At 35.2% G+C, this 19,555-nt stretch overlaps 2 protein-coding genes across 3 annotated transcripts; both read left to right on the forward strand.

Moving 5' to 3' along the window:
- Window positions 1–7,477: 7,477 nt before the first annotated feature.
- On the forward strand, window positions 7,478–16,006 carry LOC142619567 (uncharacterized). Of its 2 annotated transcripts, XM_075792709.1 has the most exons (8): window positions 7,488–7,744; window positions 7,993–8,094; window positions 8,251–8,365; window positions 9,871–9,986; window positions 10,632–10,820; window positions 11,543–11,685; window positions 12,629–12,857; window positions 15,897–16,006. In XM_075792709.1, the coding sequence occupies exons 1-7, from the start codon at window positions 7,623–7,625 to the stop codon at window positions 12,808–12,810; spliced, it is 969 nt and encodes a 322-aa protein (XP_075648824.1). In that variant the 5' UTR covers window positions 7,488–7,622; the 3' UTR covers window positions 12,811–12,857; window positions 15,897–16,006. The 2 variants fall into 2 exon arrangements, with proteins under 2 accessions (XP_075648823.1, XP_075648824.1); XM_075792708.1 differs by lacking the exon at window positions 15,897–16,006 and having other exon boundaries at window positions 7,478–7,744; window positions 12,629–13,116.
- LOC142619566 (uncharacterized) lies at window positions 15,540–19,299 on the forward strand. The gene is made up of 2 exons (XM_075792707.1): window positions 15,540–18,686; window positions 18,767–19,299. Exons 1-2 carry the CDS (start codon window positions 15,794–15,796, stop codon window positions 19,114–19,116), a joined length of 3,243 nt encoding a protein of 1,080 aa, XP_075648822.1. The 5' UTR covers window positions 15,540–15,793; the 3' UTR covers window positions 19,117–19,299.
- The last annotated feature ends 256 nt before the right edge of the window (window positions 19,300–19,555 follow it).

A 19,555-nucleotide genomic window follows, 5' to 3' on the forward strand; every position in this document is an offset into this window, starting at 1 on the left:
AGGGATTCTTTTGCATGCATAAATGAATGTGTAACTCAAGGTTATCCTTCTATCTTATAAATGTCAATTATTACTTAGCAAAAAACAAATCTGAAAGTAATGATGCCATATCCAGCTTTGCTTTTTGGTTGAACTCTTTATTTAGATCAAATATATTTTGTGTTAGAATGAACTTTACTAATGTTCACATATATTACTTTTATATCTTTTTGCTGTCAACTTCTAATGTTTGTATACTTTTCACATCTAGGCTGTCAACGTTGAGGGGAACTTGAAGAGATCTAGAGCAGGAGTTGATGGTAGTTAACAAAGCTGCAAAAATTTTAATAGTCAACAAATCAGCAGAACTTAGTTGATTCTAGGAACAACACTTCAGAACTTAGGCATAGTTTGTTATGTAATTGGCCAAACATTGTCACACGGCTATTATTTTGTGATGTTATTGCCAAACTATTAAGGCAATTTAGTTTTTGAAGCAAGCTGACTAATATTGAAATTATTTTGTGACGTTAAAGTGAAAAGGCAAGGCAGGGGTGGATTTGTTTCAATTTTTCTTATTTTGGTAGATGAAAATTGCTGCTACTGGCACTGATGTGGATTTGTTTTATATTAATGTAATTGCTGTTGTCGCTTAGTGGTTTGTCAATTTTCATCTAATCAAAACAATCTTAGCATGTAGATAGACCCCTTAAATTTTTCTTACTTCAATATGTCATCATTTGTTATGCTGTAAACTTGATTTCTTTTGATAGTTGTAAAGTAATATGTCCGGTATGGAATTGGTGGACATTGTTTCAAACTTTGGAACAACATTAACTGGCTAGACTTTGAATGGCAGGTGGCACTTTGAAGGACTCTTTTGAGAATGTTGTTCCTAATATGCCAATAGACTATGTATAGATGAAAATTGACAAATTGCCTATTGTGTGAATGTATACTCTGATGTAATTTCCTTTGGTTTGGCCAAAAAGCAAGTTACAAAATATACAAATTCATAAGTACACCACAGTTTGCACAGAATTTTGCCATCACAGAATTCATAAGTACAAAAAATATGCACACAATGGAATCTTTTGATTGTCTTTCTCTCATTCTTTTGATTGTCTCAAGTTACAACATAACCCATATGGTTCTCAACCTAAAGAATAAAAACCATATATCATAACAGTATTCAACAAAAGAGAAATCATAAGTTTTTCAAACCAAATTCCAATCATCAAAGAAATAGATACAGAGAAATTAAAATAAAAAAAAAAAAAACCAAGAAAAATAGTGATACACAAAGGCTATCAGAACGATGCACAAAATCATCATTCTGCTACGTTGAAAAAACGATGCAAGAAGAACTAGGAACAACGGGTAGCTCAAGTTCATCCACACTGGCAGAAAGGGATGATCCAAAAGCATCTCAGCCGTGAACCTGAACATGGGTTTCCTCACAAGACAAGCCTTCAAGAAATCCCTTGCCTCCTTTGAAATCCCACCTGGAATTTTGGGTAATATGCGCTCATCGCCTATAACCCCCAAAAGCTCCTTTGTATCCAACTCTTCCTCTCTATTCTAAGGAGATTTCCTAGTAAGCATTTTACACGTCGAATTTTACGGTGGGGTGGTGGCGGTGAACTCAGTCTCTCGCTCTCTCTCAAACCGGCTCACTCTCTCTCTCTCTCAAAGTTTCACGGGTTAGGGATTTGGGTAATTGGTTTTCTTTTGATTTCAGGGGAAGAGGAACGACGAAGTTGTTCCCCTTAATGTTTTTTTTTTCCTTGAGTTTTCTTATTTTAATTCAGAATTTAAAAAAAAAAAAAACCAAAACAGCATCATTTTAGTAGGTCTGACGACAGCAGGAACTGAGCAGTAACGAAGCCTTGAATTGACAAAAAATTGAAAGTTAGAGGACTGAATTGACAAAAATGAAAGTTATAGGACTGAAATGAAAAATTGTGAAAGTTAGAGGGCCAATTTTGCATTTTTACTCAAAAATTAATTACAATGCTCAATCTCAAAAAGAGACAAACAAAGTCTACTTATAGCAAATCAAATCAAAACCAAGGAAAAGATTGTAAAGCCACAGTAGGCTTAGTGTGGACATAGTAGTTAAGTGCAGCAATTGAGTCACATGACTATAGCTTAGTGAGTGTTAGTTTTGGTATTACACGTGTCTAGTACTAGTTGAATGCTAAGGATTCAGTTACTCCAAGAGTGTTTCCCACTGTGTTAGTTAGGGATTAGTTAGAGTTTGTTAGGGAAATTCTCTTGTATAAATATCTCATTATCTGTAACTTTATATCATTGAGTTGAATAATATTTTTCAAATACATTGAATCTAGACTTTTCTCTCTAGCATAGCTTAGTTTCTCATGGTATCAAAGCCATTAATGGCGTGTTCTGCGAGTGCGAGTTCAACCTCTGCTACTTTAAGTTCTAATAGTTCTACTAGTTCTAATCATGGCATCAATCCATCACTGTTGCTTCTCTCTAATATGGCGAGTATGGTAACCATAAAGCTGGATTTCAATAACTACTTGGTTTGGAGGCACCAAATCGAAGTAATCTTGGAGGCCTATTCTTTGATCAACTTCATTGATGATTCCAATGGAGCTCCTGATCCATTCATGAAGGATAGCTCAGGGAATTATACCACTGAAGCGAATCCTAATTATGTTCACTGGAAAAATCGTGAACAAGCACTGTTTACGTTTCTAAATTCCATTCGTTCTCCATCAATTCTTGATTTAACAATGGGGCAGAAATCAGGGAGAGGAGTATGGAAGATTCTTGAGAAACGTTTTGCCTCTATCTCTCGTTCTCACATACTTGGCTTGAGGGATGAGCTAATGAGTATCAAGAAAGGACCTGAGACAATTGATACTTTCTTTTAGAGGATTAAAGAAATTCGTGACAAATTGAGTGTTGTTGCTGTTTGTGTAGATGAAGAGGAGCTGATTCATCTAACACTTAAAGCACTTCCTGCTGAATATGATGCTTTCTGTTCTGCAATTAGGACTAGAAATGATGTGCTATGTCTTGAAGAGTTGAATACTCTTTTGAATTCTGAAGAAAGATCCATCAAGAAGCATTCTGCTTGCAAGGAATCTATATCCCTAGCCATGTCTATGAATCATTTTAATGGTGGTTCCAATAATTTCAATAATCGTGGCAGAGGTAAGAACAATGGTAACAGAGGTCGTGGCAATGGTAGAGGTAATGGTCATGCTCAGTTTCATGGGAATTCTTCCTCTAGTGGTGGTGGTCAAGTTTATGGATCTTTTGGCAATAGTCAAGGTTCATTTTTTGGATCTCCTGGTAGTTCTTCTTCATCACAGTTTCAGCCTAAGTCTGGTCCTCAACCATCACAGAATCAGCGACCTACTTGTCAAATCTGTGGCAAGAATGGTCATACTACCCTTGATTGTTATCATAGAATGAATTTTGCATATCAAGGGAGACATGCTCCAACCAAGCTTGCTTCAATGGCTGCAAGTTCTATGGCTGCTACTACTAATATTCCTCAGAATGCACATTGGCTTACTGATACTGGGGCATCTGATCATGTTACTCCTGACTTGGCTCAGCTTTCTCTTCATCAGCAGCCAACTATTGGTAATGATTCGGTAACAGTGGGTAATGGGCAAGAATTACCAGTCACTCATATTGGCAATGGTAAGCTTGTTACTCCCTCTCATGATTTCAAGCTTGATAATATTCTTTGTGTTCCTCACCTTGCATCAAACTTACTTTCTGTTCATAAATTGTGCCTTCAAAATAATGCTTTTTGTTATTTTGATGCCTACAAGTTCTCCATTTAGGATTTACCTACGGGGAAAATTCTTTACCAAGGATTGAGTAAGGATGGGGTATATCCTATTCCACCTATGTCCAGTCTTTCTTCTTCATCACTTAGCTCTACTGGCTTTGTTGCTGTCTCTGATCAAGCTTTGCTTTGGCATAAAAGGCTTGGTCATCCTTGCTCCAGAATACTTCATTTTGCTTTATCTGATTTTCATTCTGTCCATGTGTTTGTAAATAATGACATTTGTTCTTAATGTCTAGCCTGTATAAGTGCTAAAATGCACAAGGTTTTTGTTCCTAAACATGTATCTGATTCTACATTTCCTTTAGAATTGATTTGTTATGATGTATGGGGTCCTGCTCCCATTGTTTCTGAACTTGGACACAGGTTTTATGTCATTTTTGTGGATGATTTTACTCGTTTCACATGGATGTTTTTACTTCAACATAAATATGATGTGTTTAATGTTTTTGTTCATTTCAAATCCCTTGTTGAGAATCAATTTAATACTATTATCAAGGTTTTGAGGTCTGATAGAGGTGGTGAGTATGATAATCATAAATTCAAGTCTTTCTGTTTGTCTAATGGGATTCAGCACCAATTTTCCTGTCCATATACACCTCATCAGAATGGTGTTGCTGAGAGGAAACATAGGCATCTAGTTGAGAGTGGTCTTGCTATGCTTTATCAGTCTCATCTTCCTTTGTCTTTCTGGTCTTATGCATTAAGCATTGCTGTTTTCTTGATTAATAGGATTCCTTCTTCAGTCTTGAATTTTATCTCCCCATGGGAAAAGCTCTTTCATAAGAACCACCCTTGCAGGCTTTAAAATCCTTTGGTTGTGCCTGCTATCCTTTGCTTAGGTCTTACCCCTCTCATAAACTTTATCCTAAGTCTACTCAATGCATTTTCCTAGGTTATCCTCCTATGTCCAAAGGCTATATTTGTTTAGATGTTGCTTCTAGTAAGACTTATATCTCTAGTCAGGCTATTTTTCATGAGTCCATTTATTTTTCTTATCCTTCTGTCTCAGCTTCTTCAAACTCTTCTATGCCTTCTTCAGTTCCTCACTCTACTGATATTTGGTTCAATTCTTTGCTTTCTTTTCCTGCTGAGTTTGCTGTTACTACCTTACCTACTTCTATATTTGTGGTCTCTGATAGTCCTGTCATGGCTGATAGTCCCATTTTTGTTGTTCCTCCTATGCCTAGTCCTCCTCTCACTGATCTTCCCTCTCTGGCTTATGATTCTGTCTCTTCTCCTTCCTCTTCACATTCTTTACAACCCTCTTCTGTTCCTGTGCCTTTTTCTCCTACTACCAATATATATCCTATGGTGACCAGGTCCAAAAATAGTATATTTAAGCCCAAGGCTCTTACTGTTGTTTCTGATTATACTACCATTGAGCCTTCTTCATTTTCTGTGGCTTCCAAGCACAAACATTGGGTTGAAGCTATGGATTCTGAGTTCAATAGTTTGCTGCAACAAAATACTTGGTCCTTGGTTCCTTTGCCTTTTGGTAAGAATGTGGTAGACTGTAAGTGGGTGTTTAAAATCAAGAGACACAGTGATGGCAGTCTGGCTAGGTACAAGGCTTGGTTGGTTGCTAAAGGTTATCTTTAGCAGTATGGATTGGATTATGGAGAAGCTTTTAGTCCTGTTGTTAAACCCAATACTGTCAGGATTATTTTAGCTTTGGCTGTTCAGTTTGGATGGTCTTTAAGGCAATTAGATGTTTCTAATGCCTTTTTACATGGTGTTTTGCAAGAGGAGGTTTACATGGCTCAACCTCTTGGCTATAGAGATCAGTCAAGGCCTAATCATGTGTGTCTCCTTCATAAGGCAATCTATGGTCTTAAGCAGGCTCCAAGGGCTTGGTTTAATAGTTTTACCACTCAATTATTTCATCTTGGCTTTCATGCTTCTGGGGCTGACAGTAACTTGTTCATTCTCATCCACTCTTCTTGTGTGGTTTACCTTTTACTCTATGTTGATGATATTATCATTACTGGCAGCAATTCTTCTTTTGTTTCTTCCATTATTCATCAGCTTGGTGCAGCCTTTGCTTTTAAGGATCTTGGTCCTTTGAGCTATTTTCTTGGTCTATAGTTTGAATATACTTCTACTAGTATTTTTGTCCATCAATCCAAGTATGCTTAGGACCTTCTTCACAAGTTCAAGATGCTTGATTGTAAACCTTGCTCCAATCCTTGTTCTTCTTCTCACCATTTGATTCCTGACAGCAGTCCTTTATTATCTAATCCTACTATTTACAGAAGTTTGGTTGGGGCTCTTCAGTATATGACTTTTACTCGACCTGATCTTTCTTATGCTGTCCAACAAGCATGTCAATTTATGAGCCACCCTACCTCTCATCATCGTGTTGCTACCCAACGGATTTTGAGATATATCAAAGGGTCTTTGCATCTTGGCATTCATTTTCAACAAGGTTCTCTTGCATTATCTGCCTATACTGATGCTAATTGGGCAGGGGACCCTATTGACAAGAGGTCTATCACTGGCATGGTTGTGTTCTTGGGTAATTCTCCCATTACTTGGTCAGCCAAGAAACAACCTACTGTTTCTAGGAGTTCTACAGAGGTTGAATATAGAGCTCTTGCTGTCACTGCTGCTGAGCTCTACTGGTTGAGGATGCTTTTGAAGGATTTGGGTGTCTATTTGCATCATCCTCCAATCTTATGGTGTGACAATGTCTCAGCTCTTTCTTTGGCCTCTAATCCAGTTTTTCATGCTCAGTCCAAACACATCGAGGTGGACTACCATTTTGTGCGTGAGAACGTTGTTAATAAGGATATGCTTGTTAAGTTTATTTCTACACATGATCGGCTGGCTAACCTGTTTACTAAGGCTCTCCCTTCTCCTCGGTTTCATGCTCTGCTCACCAATCTAATGGGAGTTCCTCCCCTTAGCTTGAGGGGGGGTGTAAAGCCACAGTAGGCTTAGTGTGGACATAGTAGTTAAGTGCAGCAATTGAGTCACGTGACTATAGCTTAGTGAGTGTTAGTTTTGGTATGACACGTGTCTGGTACTAGTTGAATGTTAAAGATTCAGTTACTCCAAGAGTGTTTCCCACTGTGTTAGTTAGGGATTAGTTAGAGTTTGTTAGGGAAATTCTCTTGTATAAATATCTCATTATCTGTAATTTTATATCATTGAGTTGAATAATATTTTTCAATACATTGAATCTAAACTTTTCTCTCTAGCATAGCTTAATTTCTCAAAGATTACTCGGTCCACTTACTTCAATCTGAACAAAAGATGGCTACAATAATAAATTTATCAAATTGGCCTAAATTAGGTTGTAAATAAAATATTTTTCGTGTTAGAATCCCATTTTTTCTCTTGTATTTCTATCTACTTGTATTTCTATCTAAAAAAAGAAGAAGATAGAATCGTGAGACTAATCACTTTTTACTTTATGAAATAAATTCTCAACACACATGATACTGCGACACTAGATGTTAACGGTAACTTAAAACCAAGCGAAAAAGGTCAACCATTAGAATTCACACATGAGATTTTTAAAAGAAAAGAAAAGAAAAAAAAAATCTGAACTTGTGCAAATTATGCTTTTTCTTACGTATTTTGCTTAGCACTTAAGGATGTAAATTTCAAATGCGCGTTACGCTCGCACGTACCATTAATAAAAAAACATACATATATATATATATAATTTTTTTTTTCCCAGAAACCATTTTCCCGACAAAAAGAAAAGGAAAGAAAGGAACTTTGTAAACTCTTTTTCTCTCCATAATACTAATAATATTTTGCTCCTCGTTTTGTTGTTGTTATTCTTACAAAAGCTACGATGTGGGTAGAGATCATCTGTGGCCTCATCCTTTACAGATTGTTCAAGTGCTTCTTTTACGACGACGACGCTTTGGATCTCGAATCCTCTGATTTCAATGCTCTCTTCTCAGTCGCCGATAGGTATTTCACTTCTTCTTTTTTTTTTCTGGGTCTGTTTGGTTGCTGAGAAAGTGCCAGACTAATAAGAGAGAAAAAATTTCATTGAATTGAAAAAAAAAAACTTTTTGTTTCTAATTTTGTTTAGGTTAATTAGCTGAATCAGCAGAAAAGCTGTGGTTCAACATTTTCTTTGCTGCATTTTCTCGACACCCAAACAGAGATTATGCTTATCTGATTCAATTGTTCTTCTTTTTTGAGCAAATTTGTAGGCTTGAAAAGCTTTATGGTGGAAAGGTTTATGTGGGGCTTCGAATTCCAGATGCCGACACGGGTTCACGACAGAATATCGACATGGTTCTTGTTAACAAAGGGTAAGAGTTTCAAAATTTCTCAACTTTGATTCGCTGATGAGAAAATGTTGGAAAATTCAAGGATATAAGTAGTGAACAAAGAGAGGTTCAATAAAGTTGGAATCTTTTTTTACTCAGCATGCTTCAGTTTCTCTTGTTTTTATGTATGTTGCATAGGGAGGCAGTGGTGATATCAGTTAAGAATATATCAGGATTTGTATCGGTGAATTCGGATGGCAGCTGGGTTTGTGAAGGCGGCAGTAAGCACAAAGCCGAACGATTTCCCGATCCTGTAAGTCATGGTTCAAATTATAGTTTCTTAGTGTCCGAATTTAGCATTCTTCAAGCATTTTTATTGCTTCAAATGTTGCCCAAGAATGTTGTGAATTGTATATATATATATATATATATATATATATATATATATATATATATATATATATATATATATATGTGGCAATGATCATGCTGTAGATCACCAATATGTATAATACCTCAACAAGAAGTTGTTAATGGCAGCCAAGTCAGTTAAGAATTAGTTGGCAGTTAGTAGTTAGATTTTCGAAGTGCGTGTTCAATATAGTTCAGCTCATGTAAATTAACTCTAAATCTGTTAAGGTCATGGATCTTTATAAATAGACCGATGTATGTGTATCAGTGTAGTATGGTGGGATACTGAGTCGGAGTTCATTGTTTTTCCTTTTGTTTTCATCTTCTTCTGACTTTATCTTCAATAGTTTGGTTTGTGTCTCTCATATTACATTCAGTTTATTTTGATCAATAGCACACCGGATGTACTCAGATAGACAGAACTTAATAAGTGTTTCATTAAGAAGCTATAACATGCGGTCCTAACTTGTTTAGTGATATTCCTAACTTCTTCCATGTTAACTCATGCTCTTGTTCTCATTTAATTGTCAATTCCATGGATACCTGAAATGCTTGATAATTAGTAGAAAAGGTATTATGTTCGTCCAAAGCTTGCTCTGATGGGTTATTTGGTGGCTTAAGGTTATGGCAAGCTTTAGGTTCATGGTTCTGACATGTATGGAGAAGGGCTTGAATTGATGTTGTAAAAAAGAAGGAAAAGAGAGAAGTTTTTTTTTTTTTTTTTTTCTGTTCAGGGACAGTAGTAGCGTACCAAAGAAGAAGAAAATGGAAAAAGAATATTCTAGGCGCACATGCCTTCAACAATGCAAACCACTTGTAATCACATTAATCAATTTGGTACTTTTTTTTTGAATCAATGAAGCATATTTTTATGTATATTCATTAACTTTTTTTTTCTTGTTAGGGTTAGGAATCTCAATTTAACTAGTAAATTAAAGGCCTTATAAAACTTAATAAAGACTCCAAATATGGTAGCATAGATTTAGTGTTTGGCTTACAAAGAGGATATTTTTTCTATAGCCATGCAATGGATGTGGAATCAAGGTGTTCAACTTCGTTTTTATTTTTAATGTGTAAAGTTGGAAATTCTTATTAGATTATGAGATTGTAGATAGTTCAAGCTCTCTGAGATTTACATTATGCAAATTTAAGAGTTTAGGGCCTAGACCCAATCTATACATTCTCTACTACATTTATATTAGTCTGTCAGAAATGCCTTTTTAAAGAAGTTTTTTATTTTATTTTATTTTTTATTTTTAAATTTTCTTCTTTATGATTTTCTAGGTTAGTTTGGTTCTTTTACTTTTGTAGATAATGAGAATCAGGTAGAAGGGTGCAACTTGGTTGCCTGTTTGTCCACCACATGTTCTTAGTTCTTACAACTGTTAAATTTTTTTCATATTTCAGGTGGCAGAGACTAAAAAACAAGCTTCAATTCTTGAATCGTATCTTGAACAGAGAGGAGTTGCTCTGCCAGAAGGATATTTTTCTTGTAAAGTTGTACTGCCTAATCCAAAATTTGGGTATGCATGGAAATTACCCCAATGGTGTGGTTATTAAAATAAATTCACAGTTCGTCTAATCAAATTTGAAGTGTACTCATATGTTCTAACTGTCAATGGCTGCAATTTTTAATTTTTATGGTTAGGCAGCATTATGTTTGCTCTGTTGCTATAGTTTCTACCCATTAATTTCATTGGCCAAGGAAATCTTGAGAGAACATTTTCTTTGTTGATGGTTGATATGCGATTATTCTCATTTCTTGAGTTTTTTTGAGAGGATCTTCAGGGGTTTTTTTACTTTTGGGTGTAATTCACTATATGGAACCATTTGCACATTCATCTTTTAAAAAAAAAATTATTTTATTTTATTTTTGGTTTCTTCTCTAAAGGCTTTGCATATTTTCAAGCATTTGTTGCTTACAAAGTCTTAGCAGAATTTCTTGATGAAGTTGTGTTTAGGTTGGAAGCTGATGGAAGGGTTCAAGAAATGAAGCTCACATTATTTAGAATTTAATTCACTAGTTATGCCGAAAATTTGTTTTTTGCTATTAGGAAAAATTAATACTACCTGACTTCAGTGTTTGCTAATACTAAATTATTTCATCATAGTTTGAATTTTAGCTGAATTTCTATTTATGTGAATATTTTTATGTAATCTCCCTGTAGTACCCTCCAATCAAGCTCTTTTCCATCTGAAGTCATTACCTATGACCAATGGGTACAACTGAAACCAGAACCAAAGAGCATGTTTTCTGGTTGGATCAAAGGTGCCTTTCGTGGTGGAAAGAAAGAGATGCAAGAATCAATTCATCAGAAGCTAAATTTCACCCTTAGCACAGCTCCAATGTGGGATAGGTGTGTTGCTATCTATATCTTAAAAATTTGATGCATATGTTGTCTGCAGACTGCATAATCCTATATATGTGTAACGTCAAATGTTTGGTGGATGATATTAAACTATGCTTGAAACATTTTAATTGACTGGATGCTGGAACCTGCCTATGCTCTTGAAGCATGATAGGAAATTTATTTTGGTTACTTGAAATGCATTTCATGGTGACTGTTTGAGGTAAAGAAATAATTGTATCTTTTGTGGTGTGAAGCTGTCTATTATTGAGTTGACATAAGTGCTTTCGATTCCGTGAGATTCTAATTTTAGCAATAGCTACCCTATAATTTCAGATCCTTCACATAAAAAAGAAGAAAAAGAAAATTCTTGTCAATTTGGTCCTTTTGCCTATCCCTGTTAACAAATTTAAAACAAGGACGAAGATACCCAAGTCCCCAAAAACAGGAGCACCCTTTTTGAGTGAGGTTGATGGGCTCAGGGAACCATTTCATTATGGTTGAATCAGTCTTGAATCTATTTACACTCGTTAGATTTAGTCGTAGGTTTTTTCACATAATATCTCTAATGAGAAGAAAAAAAATCATATGATCTAATCATGCAAAAATTATTTCAATTCGAAGTTGCTGGCCTTATACAGAATTAAGTTGTTAAATAGTTGGTCATATTCCCCATTCCGCACTCAAGTTTAGATGGTTGTCGAACAGTTGTTTCTTAATTGTTTCTGCAGGCTGGAGCTTAAAGGAAATAAATATGTCCTTGGGGAATTTCTGGATTTCAAGGGGAAACAAGAAGACATCAATGCTTTGAAAAATATCAGAAGATCAAAAGTTAGTCGCCTGATCATCCAAAAGACGAGCATGTTTGGATTAGGTAATCTCCCATCTTTTGCAATTTTTGCTTGCTTTTTGGATAGTTATGTTGGACTACTGAAAATCTGGTATTTTGAAGGAGGGAGCCAGACATGGTTAATGATTAGATATTTGGTATACAGAATATTGAAGGCTTAAGATTATTCCATTTTACATCAGTTTTCCAGGCACATAGACTTGATTGGTTGGCCAATTTGTGCATGTGCGTTAGCCCTAAAATCATATTAACAGTTAGTACCTGTTATTGTGTGATTAAAAAGGAAAAAAATAAGTTGTGTGATGCAGTTTCAAGAAATAAAGCCTAGCTACTAAATATGCTAGTTTGTTTTTGAAGAGAATAACCTCGTGTCTGGTTGAACTTTATCAGGCCGTCTCATTCTATGGGACTTAAACTTATTTAAAATGCAAAAGAATATGTAGATAAAAATATTGTGTGTTGAACACTTTGCTATATTTACGGTATACTATGCATTTTTCAACAAGGCTAACGAGCTCTAGCTCAAATGGCATGTCCTCCCCTTATAAAAGCAGGGTTGAGGGTAAGTTTGTGGGTTCATTACCCACTAGGTGCTTGCATAACTTACCAATATATGTATCTATATTTTTAACCAGATTAACATGTTTTAGCACTCATCATTATTGTAAAGGTTATCAAAATTCAAAACTAAGCAAATGACTATTTATTCCCCTGATTTTTGTCCTATTACTAGTTATCCGAAGGAATATTCGGTAATGAGTTGATGCCCTTTAATAAGTGAGGCCTTATTCTTTTCTAAATACAATTGTGGTTTTTCCCATGATTATTTGTGCTATTCATCAGAAGATTAAATCCTCTTATTTGTGCTACACGCACAAATCTCTTAGATGCTGTTTCATCTATTTTCGCACCTATGGTTTCTCTAAGATTCATATGATTTATTCAAGTTTCCATGGCCCAATTGCAGCTCACTCAAAACTCCAAGTTCTGTATTCTCCTCGGGATTATCGGAGTGAAGGGGCTTCAGGTTCAGAGTGGAAGGAAGTTACTGTAAGATCGAGTACTGAGGTTCTCTTTCAGCCAGATAATTCAACTAAAGTCCGAAAATTCAAGCTCTCTTCAGTTGTTTCTTTGACACTGAGTGCCTAAAGAAACCTCAACTGAACATATGTTAGCATTTCTGCAAGATGGAAAAGGTGAGTTTGTTATGTTACCTTTGAATTCCTTTCTTGTTGTAGCATCTTAATTATTGGTTATGCTATGCGGGCATATTGTATATATTGTAGTGGAGATTGAACTAATTAAAGTGCTTAGTTCATGCGGGAAAGAAGTTTAAAGAATTGACTTAAAATACCATACCAATTGCACCAAGCATAGAAGCAAGCTGTAGTTAATATAGAAATGTAATGATTTTGGTTTGTACTTGGATTTTTTAAATATATTTTTCTTTTTTTATTTTACGTATTTAATATTTTATATATTTTACCTATTTAATAGGATTCGAAATGAGAAAATCCCCATAAAGATAGGGGTGATCTTTATTGATGAAAAGATAGAGTTGCTTGAGATAGTTTGATTATGTGTAGAAGAGAGTGATAAATTCACCAATGAGGAAGAGAGAGTTTATTTTAGTTGTTTGGAAAAAAAAAGGTAGACGAAGACTCAAAATAGTATTAGTAAAAATAGTTTAAAAAAAAAAAAAATCAGTCAAGGATGTGACAAAGAGTATGACTTCAATTATAATAGAAAATTAAAAAGAATACATATGATTGGTCTTAATTAGTTTGTTGAGTATACATGGCTGATCCTCAAAATTTAGGGACCAAGTATGAAATTGTCATAGAGAAATGCCTTTTTTTATTTAGTACTTATGCATCCAGTGGGAGCACTTGAGTTTCTAGTTTATTCATGGTTTGTTTCCCAAACTTCCTCTTAGTTGAAAGCTATTTTTCCTCGTGAAAAATAAAATAATTTTGTTGCAAATTTGCAATCAATGCCTGGAGTCAGCTTGCCCAAGGCCAACTCCCAGGATCCTGATCTTCAGATGGGTGATTCTCCCATTTGTAGGCTTTCGGCCTTCAGCTTTCTTGAACGTTGGTCCAAAATGTTAGATATATCAGGAATAAAGGTCGATACAAAATGAAGATTATTTTGCGCCATTATTTTATCTCCTCATCTTCTTGCCTTTTTTTTTTTTTTTTACAAGATAGAATTTCTATTCTAGCATAATTTAAGTGTATATGTATGTGAAACTTCTTCCTGGAGGCTTAAACTCTGACCTTTGCCCCCCCCACACCCCACAAACACTTATACTTGTAGAGTGACCATCGCATTAAGGGTGTGCGGTGGTTCGCCTTTTCCTTCAATGGGCTGCAGGGGTTGGGTAAATAGCACCCTTTCTTTCTACCACAAATTAATGGTTGTGCAGGTAGAGATTGGTAAAGAGAACTCTCTACCCCATATTTTGCTATCTTTCACATATATCTTGCGTCCCATTTTGCTAGTGTTAATTAGAAGATTTATTTGTGAAAATATTTTTCTTCATGTACGGAGAATTACAAAAATGGTGAAATTATTCAATGCATTTAGTAAATTATGAATACAAATTCCTCTCACATAAAGGCAAGTTTCACATATAAAACCAACATTTGTGAGAGAAAGATGTACATTGGTCTAACTGGATAATTTCTCCTAAAATTGATTATTAATTTCCATAAAACTTATTTAATAAGATTTTGTTACTGTTTTTTGATCCATTACAACTAATTGGGTTGTAGGCTAATGGAATTGAGGCATACTTGTCCCATTTTATGTAAAATTTTAATTCAAATCCAAAGCATCACAAATGTTGTTGTTAGAGAATAATCCCTAAAGTTCAGATCAGTTTGTGTTGTTAAATTCATATCAAGCAAATGAAACCAGCAATTGTTTTTCATATCTCACGCTTTAAAGTTCTCATATTTAAAAGCAGCCATTAGCAATTTACACATTTGAGAAAAATCCCACTTCCAAACACATCATTGTTATGGTTTTAAAATTAAAATGGACCTATCGAATTGAGTTAACTGCGAATTGGTCACCTGTCTGACTTTAAAACCAAAACAATCAGAAAATGTAATTTTTTTTTTGGTTGCGAACTACTTGAATTGCATATAGAGAAAATTAAGATATATACCAACTTACCTACTAAGGATTGCTTTAGTATAATTAAAAATGTATAGAAGTATTTATGTAATAAGTATATAAGGCATGTGTAGGAATGGGATGGCGTTGGAACTTGGAACAACAAAATCCAGCCTTGTTTCCCTACTTATCCCCATTCTTGTTTGTTCAGCAACATAAAATTTGATCAATTGAGCCAATTGACAGCCATAAAAAAAAAGTATAAAATTATTTAAAAAGAAAAAGAAAAGAGAAATGAAAGAAAGGGAACCAAAGTAAGAATAGGGATCGAAGGCAACGTAGTAGGAAAGAAAACCAAAGTAAGAAAAAGAAAGAAACCAAACAGATTGATTTTTATTTTTAATTTTCCACGTCCAACGAAAAGTATGCATAATTTGATTGTTTAACACAGAGATCCAGTTTTCATGCATTCCTTATTAATAGTCTACCTGATTTTTTATTTTTGAATGTGACTGATTACAGTCGTTGGCTGTATTTTATTGACTATTTCCATCATATTCTCAACTACTGAAGAAGCATATAAGAATATGGTTAGCTTTCAAGTGCCAATATTTCTTAACAAAAATTGAAAAAAGAAACCCATATCAGCATCAAAACCTTATCAGTATCAATATCAAAATTTGAAAAAAAAAAAAAAAAATCCTTATAAGAATATGCGAGTGCCAATATTTTGAAACAAAATCAACTGCTTGAATAAAAAGGTTGAAAAACGAGTAATTTGAATAAAATGACATGATGACAGATTAGTTAGAAAGTCTCATCGTGAAAGTCCATGTTATTGATGAATTGTCACTATCAACTTATTTTCCACAGCGACCAAGAATTTTCCTATAAAAAATTAAAAAAAAAACGACCAAAAATGTTGCTTGGAATTAATGAGGGCAGCTTAGACACATTTACATAAAGAGTTTGAAATTTATACTAGTTTGCAACTTGTAAAACAAATACCATGGCAGTGTCTTTCTCGAAAGAAGTGCTTTCCCTCGTTACACTGGTTGTATTGGCCATGTTGCATTCCTCATTTGATGTTACTTCTCTTTCTTTGAATGAAGAGGCAGAGGCAGATGCTCTACTAAATTGGAAAGCCACTCTTCAAAATGAAACCCAGCCACCCCTGCCTTCATGGACTCTCCCTAACAATGCAACCAATTCTTCAAACAGTCAGAATACCAGCTCAATCCCATGCAGTTGGTTTGGCATTTCTTGCAACCAAGCAGGAAGTGTTATTAGATTAAATCTGGCTAACTCAACCTTGAAAGGTACGCTTCATGGATTTTCATTCTCATCTCTCCCCAGTCTTGCATTTCTTGATTTCAGCATGAATGAACTCTTTGGTACAATCCCTATTGAAATTAGTAATCTGTCCAAACTCAGACATCTTGATCTGTCATTTAATAAGTTATCGGGGGAAATCCCACCACAGATTGGACTATTGATCAATCTTGAGGTGTTGAACCTTGCTAATAATCAGTTAAATGGCTCAATTCCTCCAGAAATCGATCAGTTAAAGTCTCTCAATGACCTTTCTTTGTATGCCAACCATCTTCATGGCTGCATTCCTGCTTCTTTAGGTAATTTGAGCAATCTGGTCTACTTGATACTCAATAACAATTTCCTTTCATGTTCCATTCCTGCTTCTTTAGGTAAATTAAGGAACTTGGTTTATTTGTACCTATATGATAATCAACTTTATTGTTCCGTTCCTAGGGAAATAGGAAACCTCTCCAATTTAGTTGAACTTGACATGAAAAACAACAGCCTAACAGGTCTCATCCCTTCTAGTATTGGAAGCTTAGAAAAGCTTACATGGTTGCATATGTATGGCAATTCTCTGTCTGGCTCCATCCCCCCAGAAATAGGGAATTTGAAGTCACTTTTCTCTTTAAGCTTTCAGTATAATAACCTTTCCGGCTCAATTCCTTCATCGTTAGGTGTTCTCAGCAACCTAACGGTCTTACACTTGAACGGCAATCAACTTTTTGGAACCATTCCTAAAGAATTAGGAAACTTGAAGTCCTTAATTAGCCTTCAACTGGACACTAATCAATTAAATGGTACTGTTCCAATTTCTTTGGGTAATTTGAGCAACTTAGAAGTTTTATATCTTCGTGATAACCAACTTTCTGGTTCGGTTCCTCAAGAGATAGGAAATTTGATGAAGTTAGTAGTGCTACAACTGGATACAAATCAATTCATTGGCTCTTTGCCTCAAAACTTATGCCAGAGTGGATCTCTTCAAAACTTGACTGCTTTCAACAACCAGCTAATAGGCCCCATACCCAAAACCTTGAGAAATTGCACGAGCTTATTTAGAGTCCGTCTTGAAAGAAACCTATTCTATGGAAACATATCTGAAGATTTTGGTGTCTACAAAAACTTGCGGTACATGGACCTAAGTTACAATAGATTTTATGGTGAAATCTCACAAAATTGGAGTAGATGCCCACAACTAACCACCTTACGAATTGCTGGAAACAATATTACTGGTGGCATACCACCTGTAATTGGAGACTCAACTCAACTCCAAGTGCTTGATCTTTCTTCTAACCAGTTGGTTGGGGTGCTTCCAAAGGAATTTGGAAAGTTGACATCTTTTTTGAGGCTGATTTTAAATGGAAATCAACTTTCGGGTGATATACCTCCTGAACTTGGTTCATTAACAAATCTTGAATATCTAGATCTATCCACTAATAGATTCAGCAAGTTGATACCAAATATTGGGGGCCTTTTAAAACTAAACTACTTGAATTTGAGCAATAACAATTTTAGCGAAGCCATTCCAGTTCAAATGTGTAATTTAGCTCATTTGTCCCAACTAGATCTGAGTTATAACTTGCTTGAAGGAGAGATACCTTCACAAATTGCCAATCTACAAAGCTTGGAGCTATTGAACATCTCCCATAACAACCTCTTTGGTTTAATTCCCGTTACTTTTGAAGGAATGCATGGCTTGTCATATGTCGACATATCTTATAATCAGTTGGAGGGTCCTCTTCCCAAAAGCAGAGCATTTCAAGATGCTCAAATAGAAGCATTAGAATGGAATAAAAGATTGTGTGGAAATGTTACAGGAATGCAACCTTGTGGGGAAGAAAAACATATTCCAAAAAAGGGACCCAAAGTCATTTTCTTAATCATTTTCCCTCTTCTGGGAACTCTTTTACTTGTATTGGCATTCCTTGGAATTTTCTTCTTTTTAAAAAGAAAAGTGAATGGTCCACTTACAAACCAAATAAATGACATTCACATTGAAGAAGTGTTTGCAATATCAACTTTCAATGGAAAAGCAATTTACAAAGAAATCATTAAATCAACTGAGGGTTTTGATGCAAAGTTTTGCATTGGAAGGGGAGGATTTGGAGCCGTTTACAAAGCAAAGCTAACATCTGGAAACCTAGTAGCGGTGAAGAAGCTCCTACCTCTTTATGATGGTGAGATTGGACAGCAAAAAGAGTTTTTAAATGAGATAAGGGCATTAACAGAAATACGTCACCGGAATATTGTAAAATTGCACGGCTTTTGTTCAAGCACACAACACTCATTTTTGATTTATGAGTTCCTAGAAAGGGGTAGTTTGGCCACCATTTTGAGCAATGATGGAGAAGCAAAAGAATTGGATTGGAATAAAAGGTTGAATATCATCAAAAGTGTGGCTCATGCTCTGTCTTACATGCACCATGATTGTTCACTACCAATTGTTCATAGGGACATATCAAGCAAAAATATTTTGCTAGACTCTGAATATATGGCTCATGTTTCAGACTTTGGCACAGCTAAACTTCTTAATCGAGACTCATCCAATTGGACTTCACTTGCTGGCACATATGGATATGTTGCACCAGGTAATATACTGAATTTTTTAATCAATGTACAACATAAAGCATATGAACATTGGCATTATAGATTCTGTTTTTGTTTGCAGAGCTTGCTTACACGATGAAGATAACTGAGAAATGTGATGTTTATAGTTTTGGAGTTTTGGCTATTGAAGTGATCAAAGGAAGGCATCCGGGTGATATCATCTCCAATCTATCTACTTCAATTGTGGAGGAGAATTTACTGTTGAAAGATTTGTTAGACATACGCCTTCCACCTACCACACTTGAGGTTGAGAATCAATTGATAGTCATTATAAAGCTGGCAATTGCATGCTTGTGTGCTAATCCAGATTCTAGACCAACTATGCACATGGTTTCTCAGGTGTTATCAACTTCAAAGTGTAATAGTTTCCTGGAACCATCCACAGTCTCTAGAGGACAAACAAGTGTTTGAATCATATGGAATGTATATTATTTCAAATTTATTCTTGCTGAAAGCAGCTGAAGATTTAAGAGAATGTAATGCCATGTGTAATACTAGAACTTTTAAATGCTGGTAACACTGAAATTTCAAATATCTGTGTATATATAAATGCTGGTAACACTAAAATTTCTGGGCACTAGGACTGTGCAGATACATATATGTTTCGTTTGGGTAATTTGGAATGTGTTACAGATATTTCAATTGCAAAATAGAGATTTAGGGCATTCAATTTCAATTCATGATGGGATTTATTATAAATGTGACAAGAGGGAATACCACGTCAATTCGGCGCGTACCTAATAATTACATATTTGGATGCCAGACATTGTGCCTCTAGGCCAACATGTTTTATATAGATGAGGTAACATATTTTTGTCTGCAAGGTATAAGGGAATCCAAGTCTAGAAAG

The sequence above is a fragment of the Castanea sativa genome, chromosome 12, assembly GCF_040712315.1.
Source record: "Castanea sativa cultivar Marrone di Chiusa Pesio chromosome 12, ASM4071231v1".
NCBI classification, from domain to species: domain Eukaryota; kingdom Viridiplantae; phylum Streptophyta; class Magnoliopsida; order Fagales; family Fagaceae; genus Castanea; species Castanea sativa.

Bases quoted from the DNA above. Each gene is read 5' to 3' on its own strand.
- LOC142619567 (XM_075792708.1), top strand. From the start codon at position 7,623: ATGTGGGTAGAGATCATCTGTGGCCTCATCCTTTACAGATTGTTCAAG. The intron at 10,821-11,542 runs GTGTGTTGCTAT...TTGTTTCTGCAG, and splicing joins ACAGCTCCAATGTGGGATAG to GCTGGAGCTTAAAGGAAATA. The intron at 11,686-12,628 runs GTAATCTCCCAT...GCCCAATTGCAG, and splicing joins GACGAGCATGTTTGGATTAG to CTCACTCAAAACTCCAAGTT.
- LOC142619566 (XM_075792707.1), top strand. From the start codon at position 15,794: ATGGCAGTGTCTTTCTCGAAAGAAGTGCTTTCCCTCGTTACACTGGTT. The intron at 18,687-18,766 runs GTAATATACTGA...TTTTGTTTGCAG, and splicing joins ATATGGATATGTTGCACCAG to AGCTTGCTTACACGATGAAG.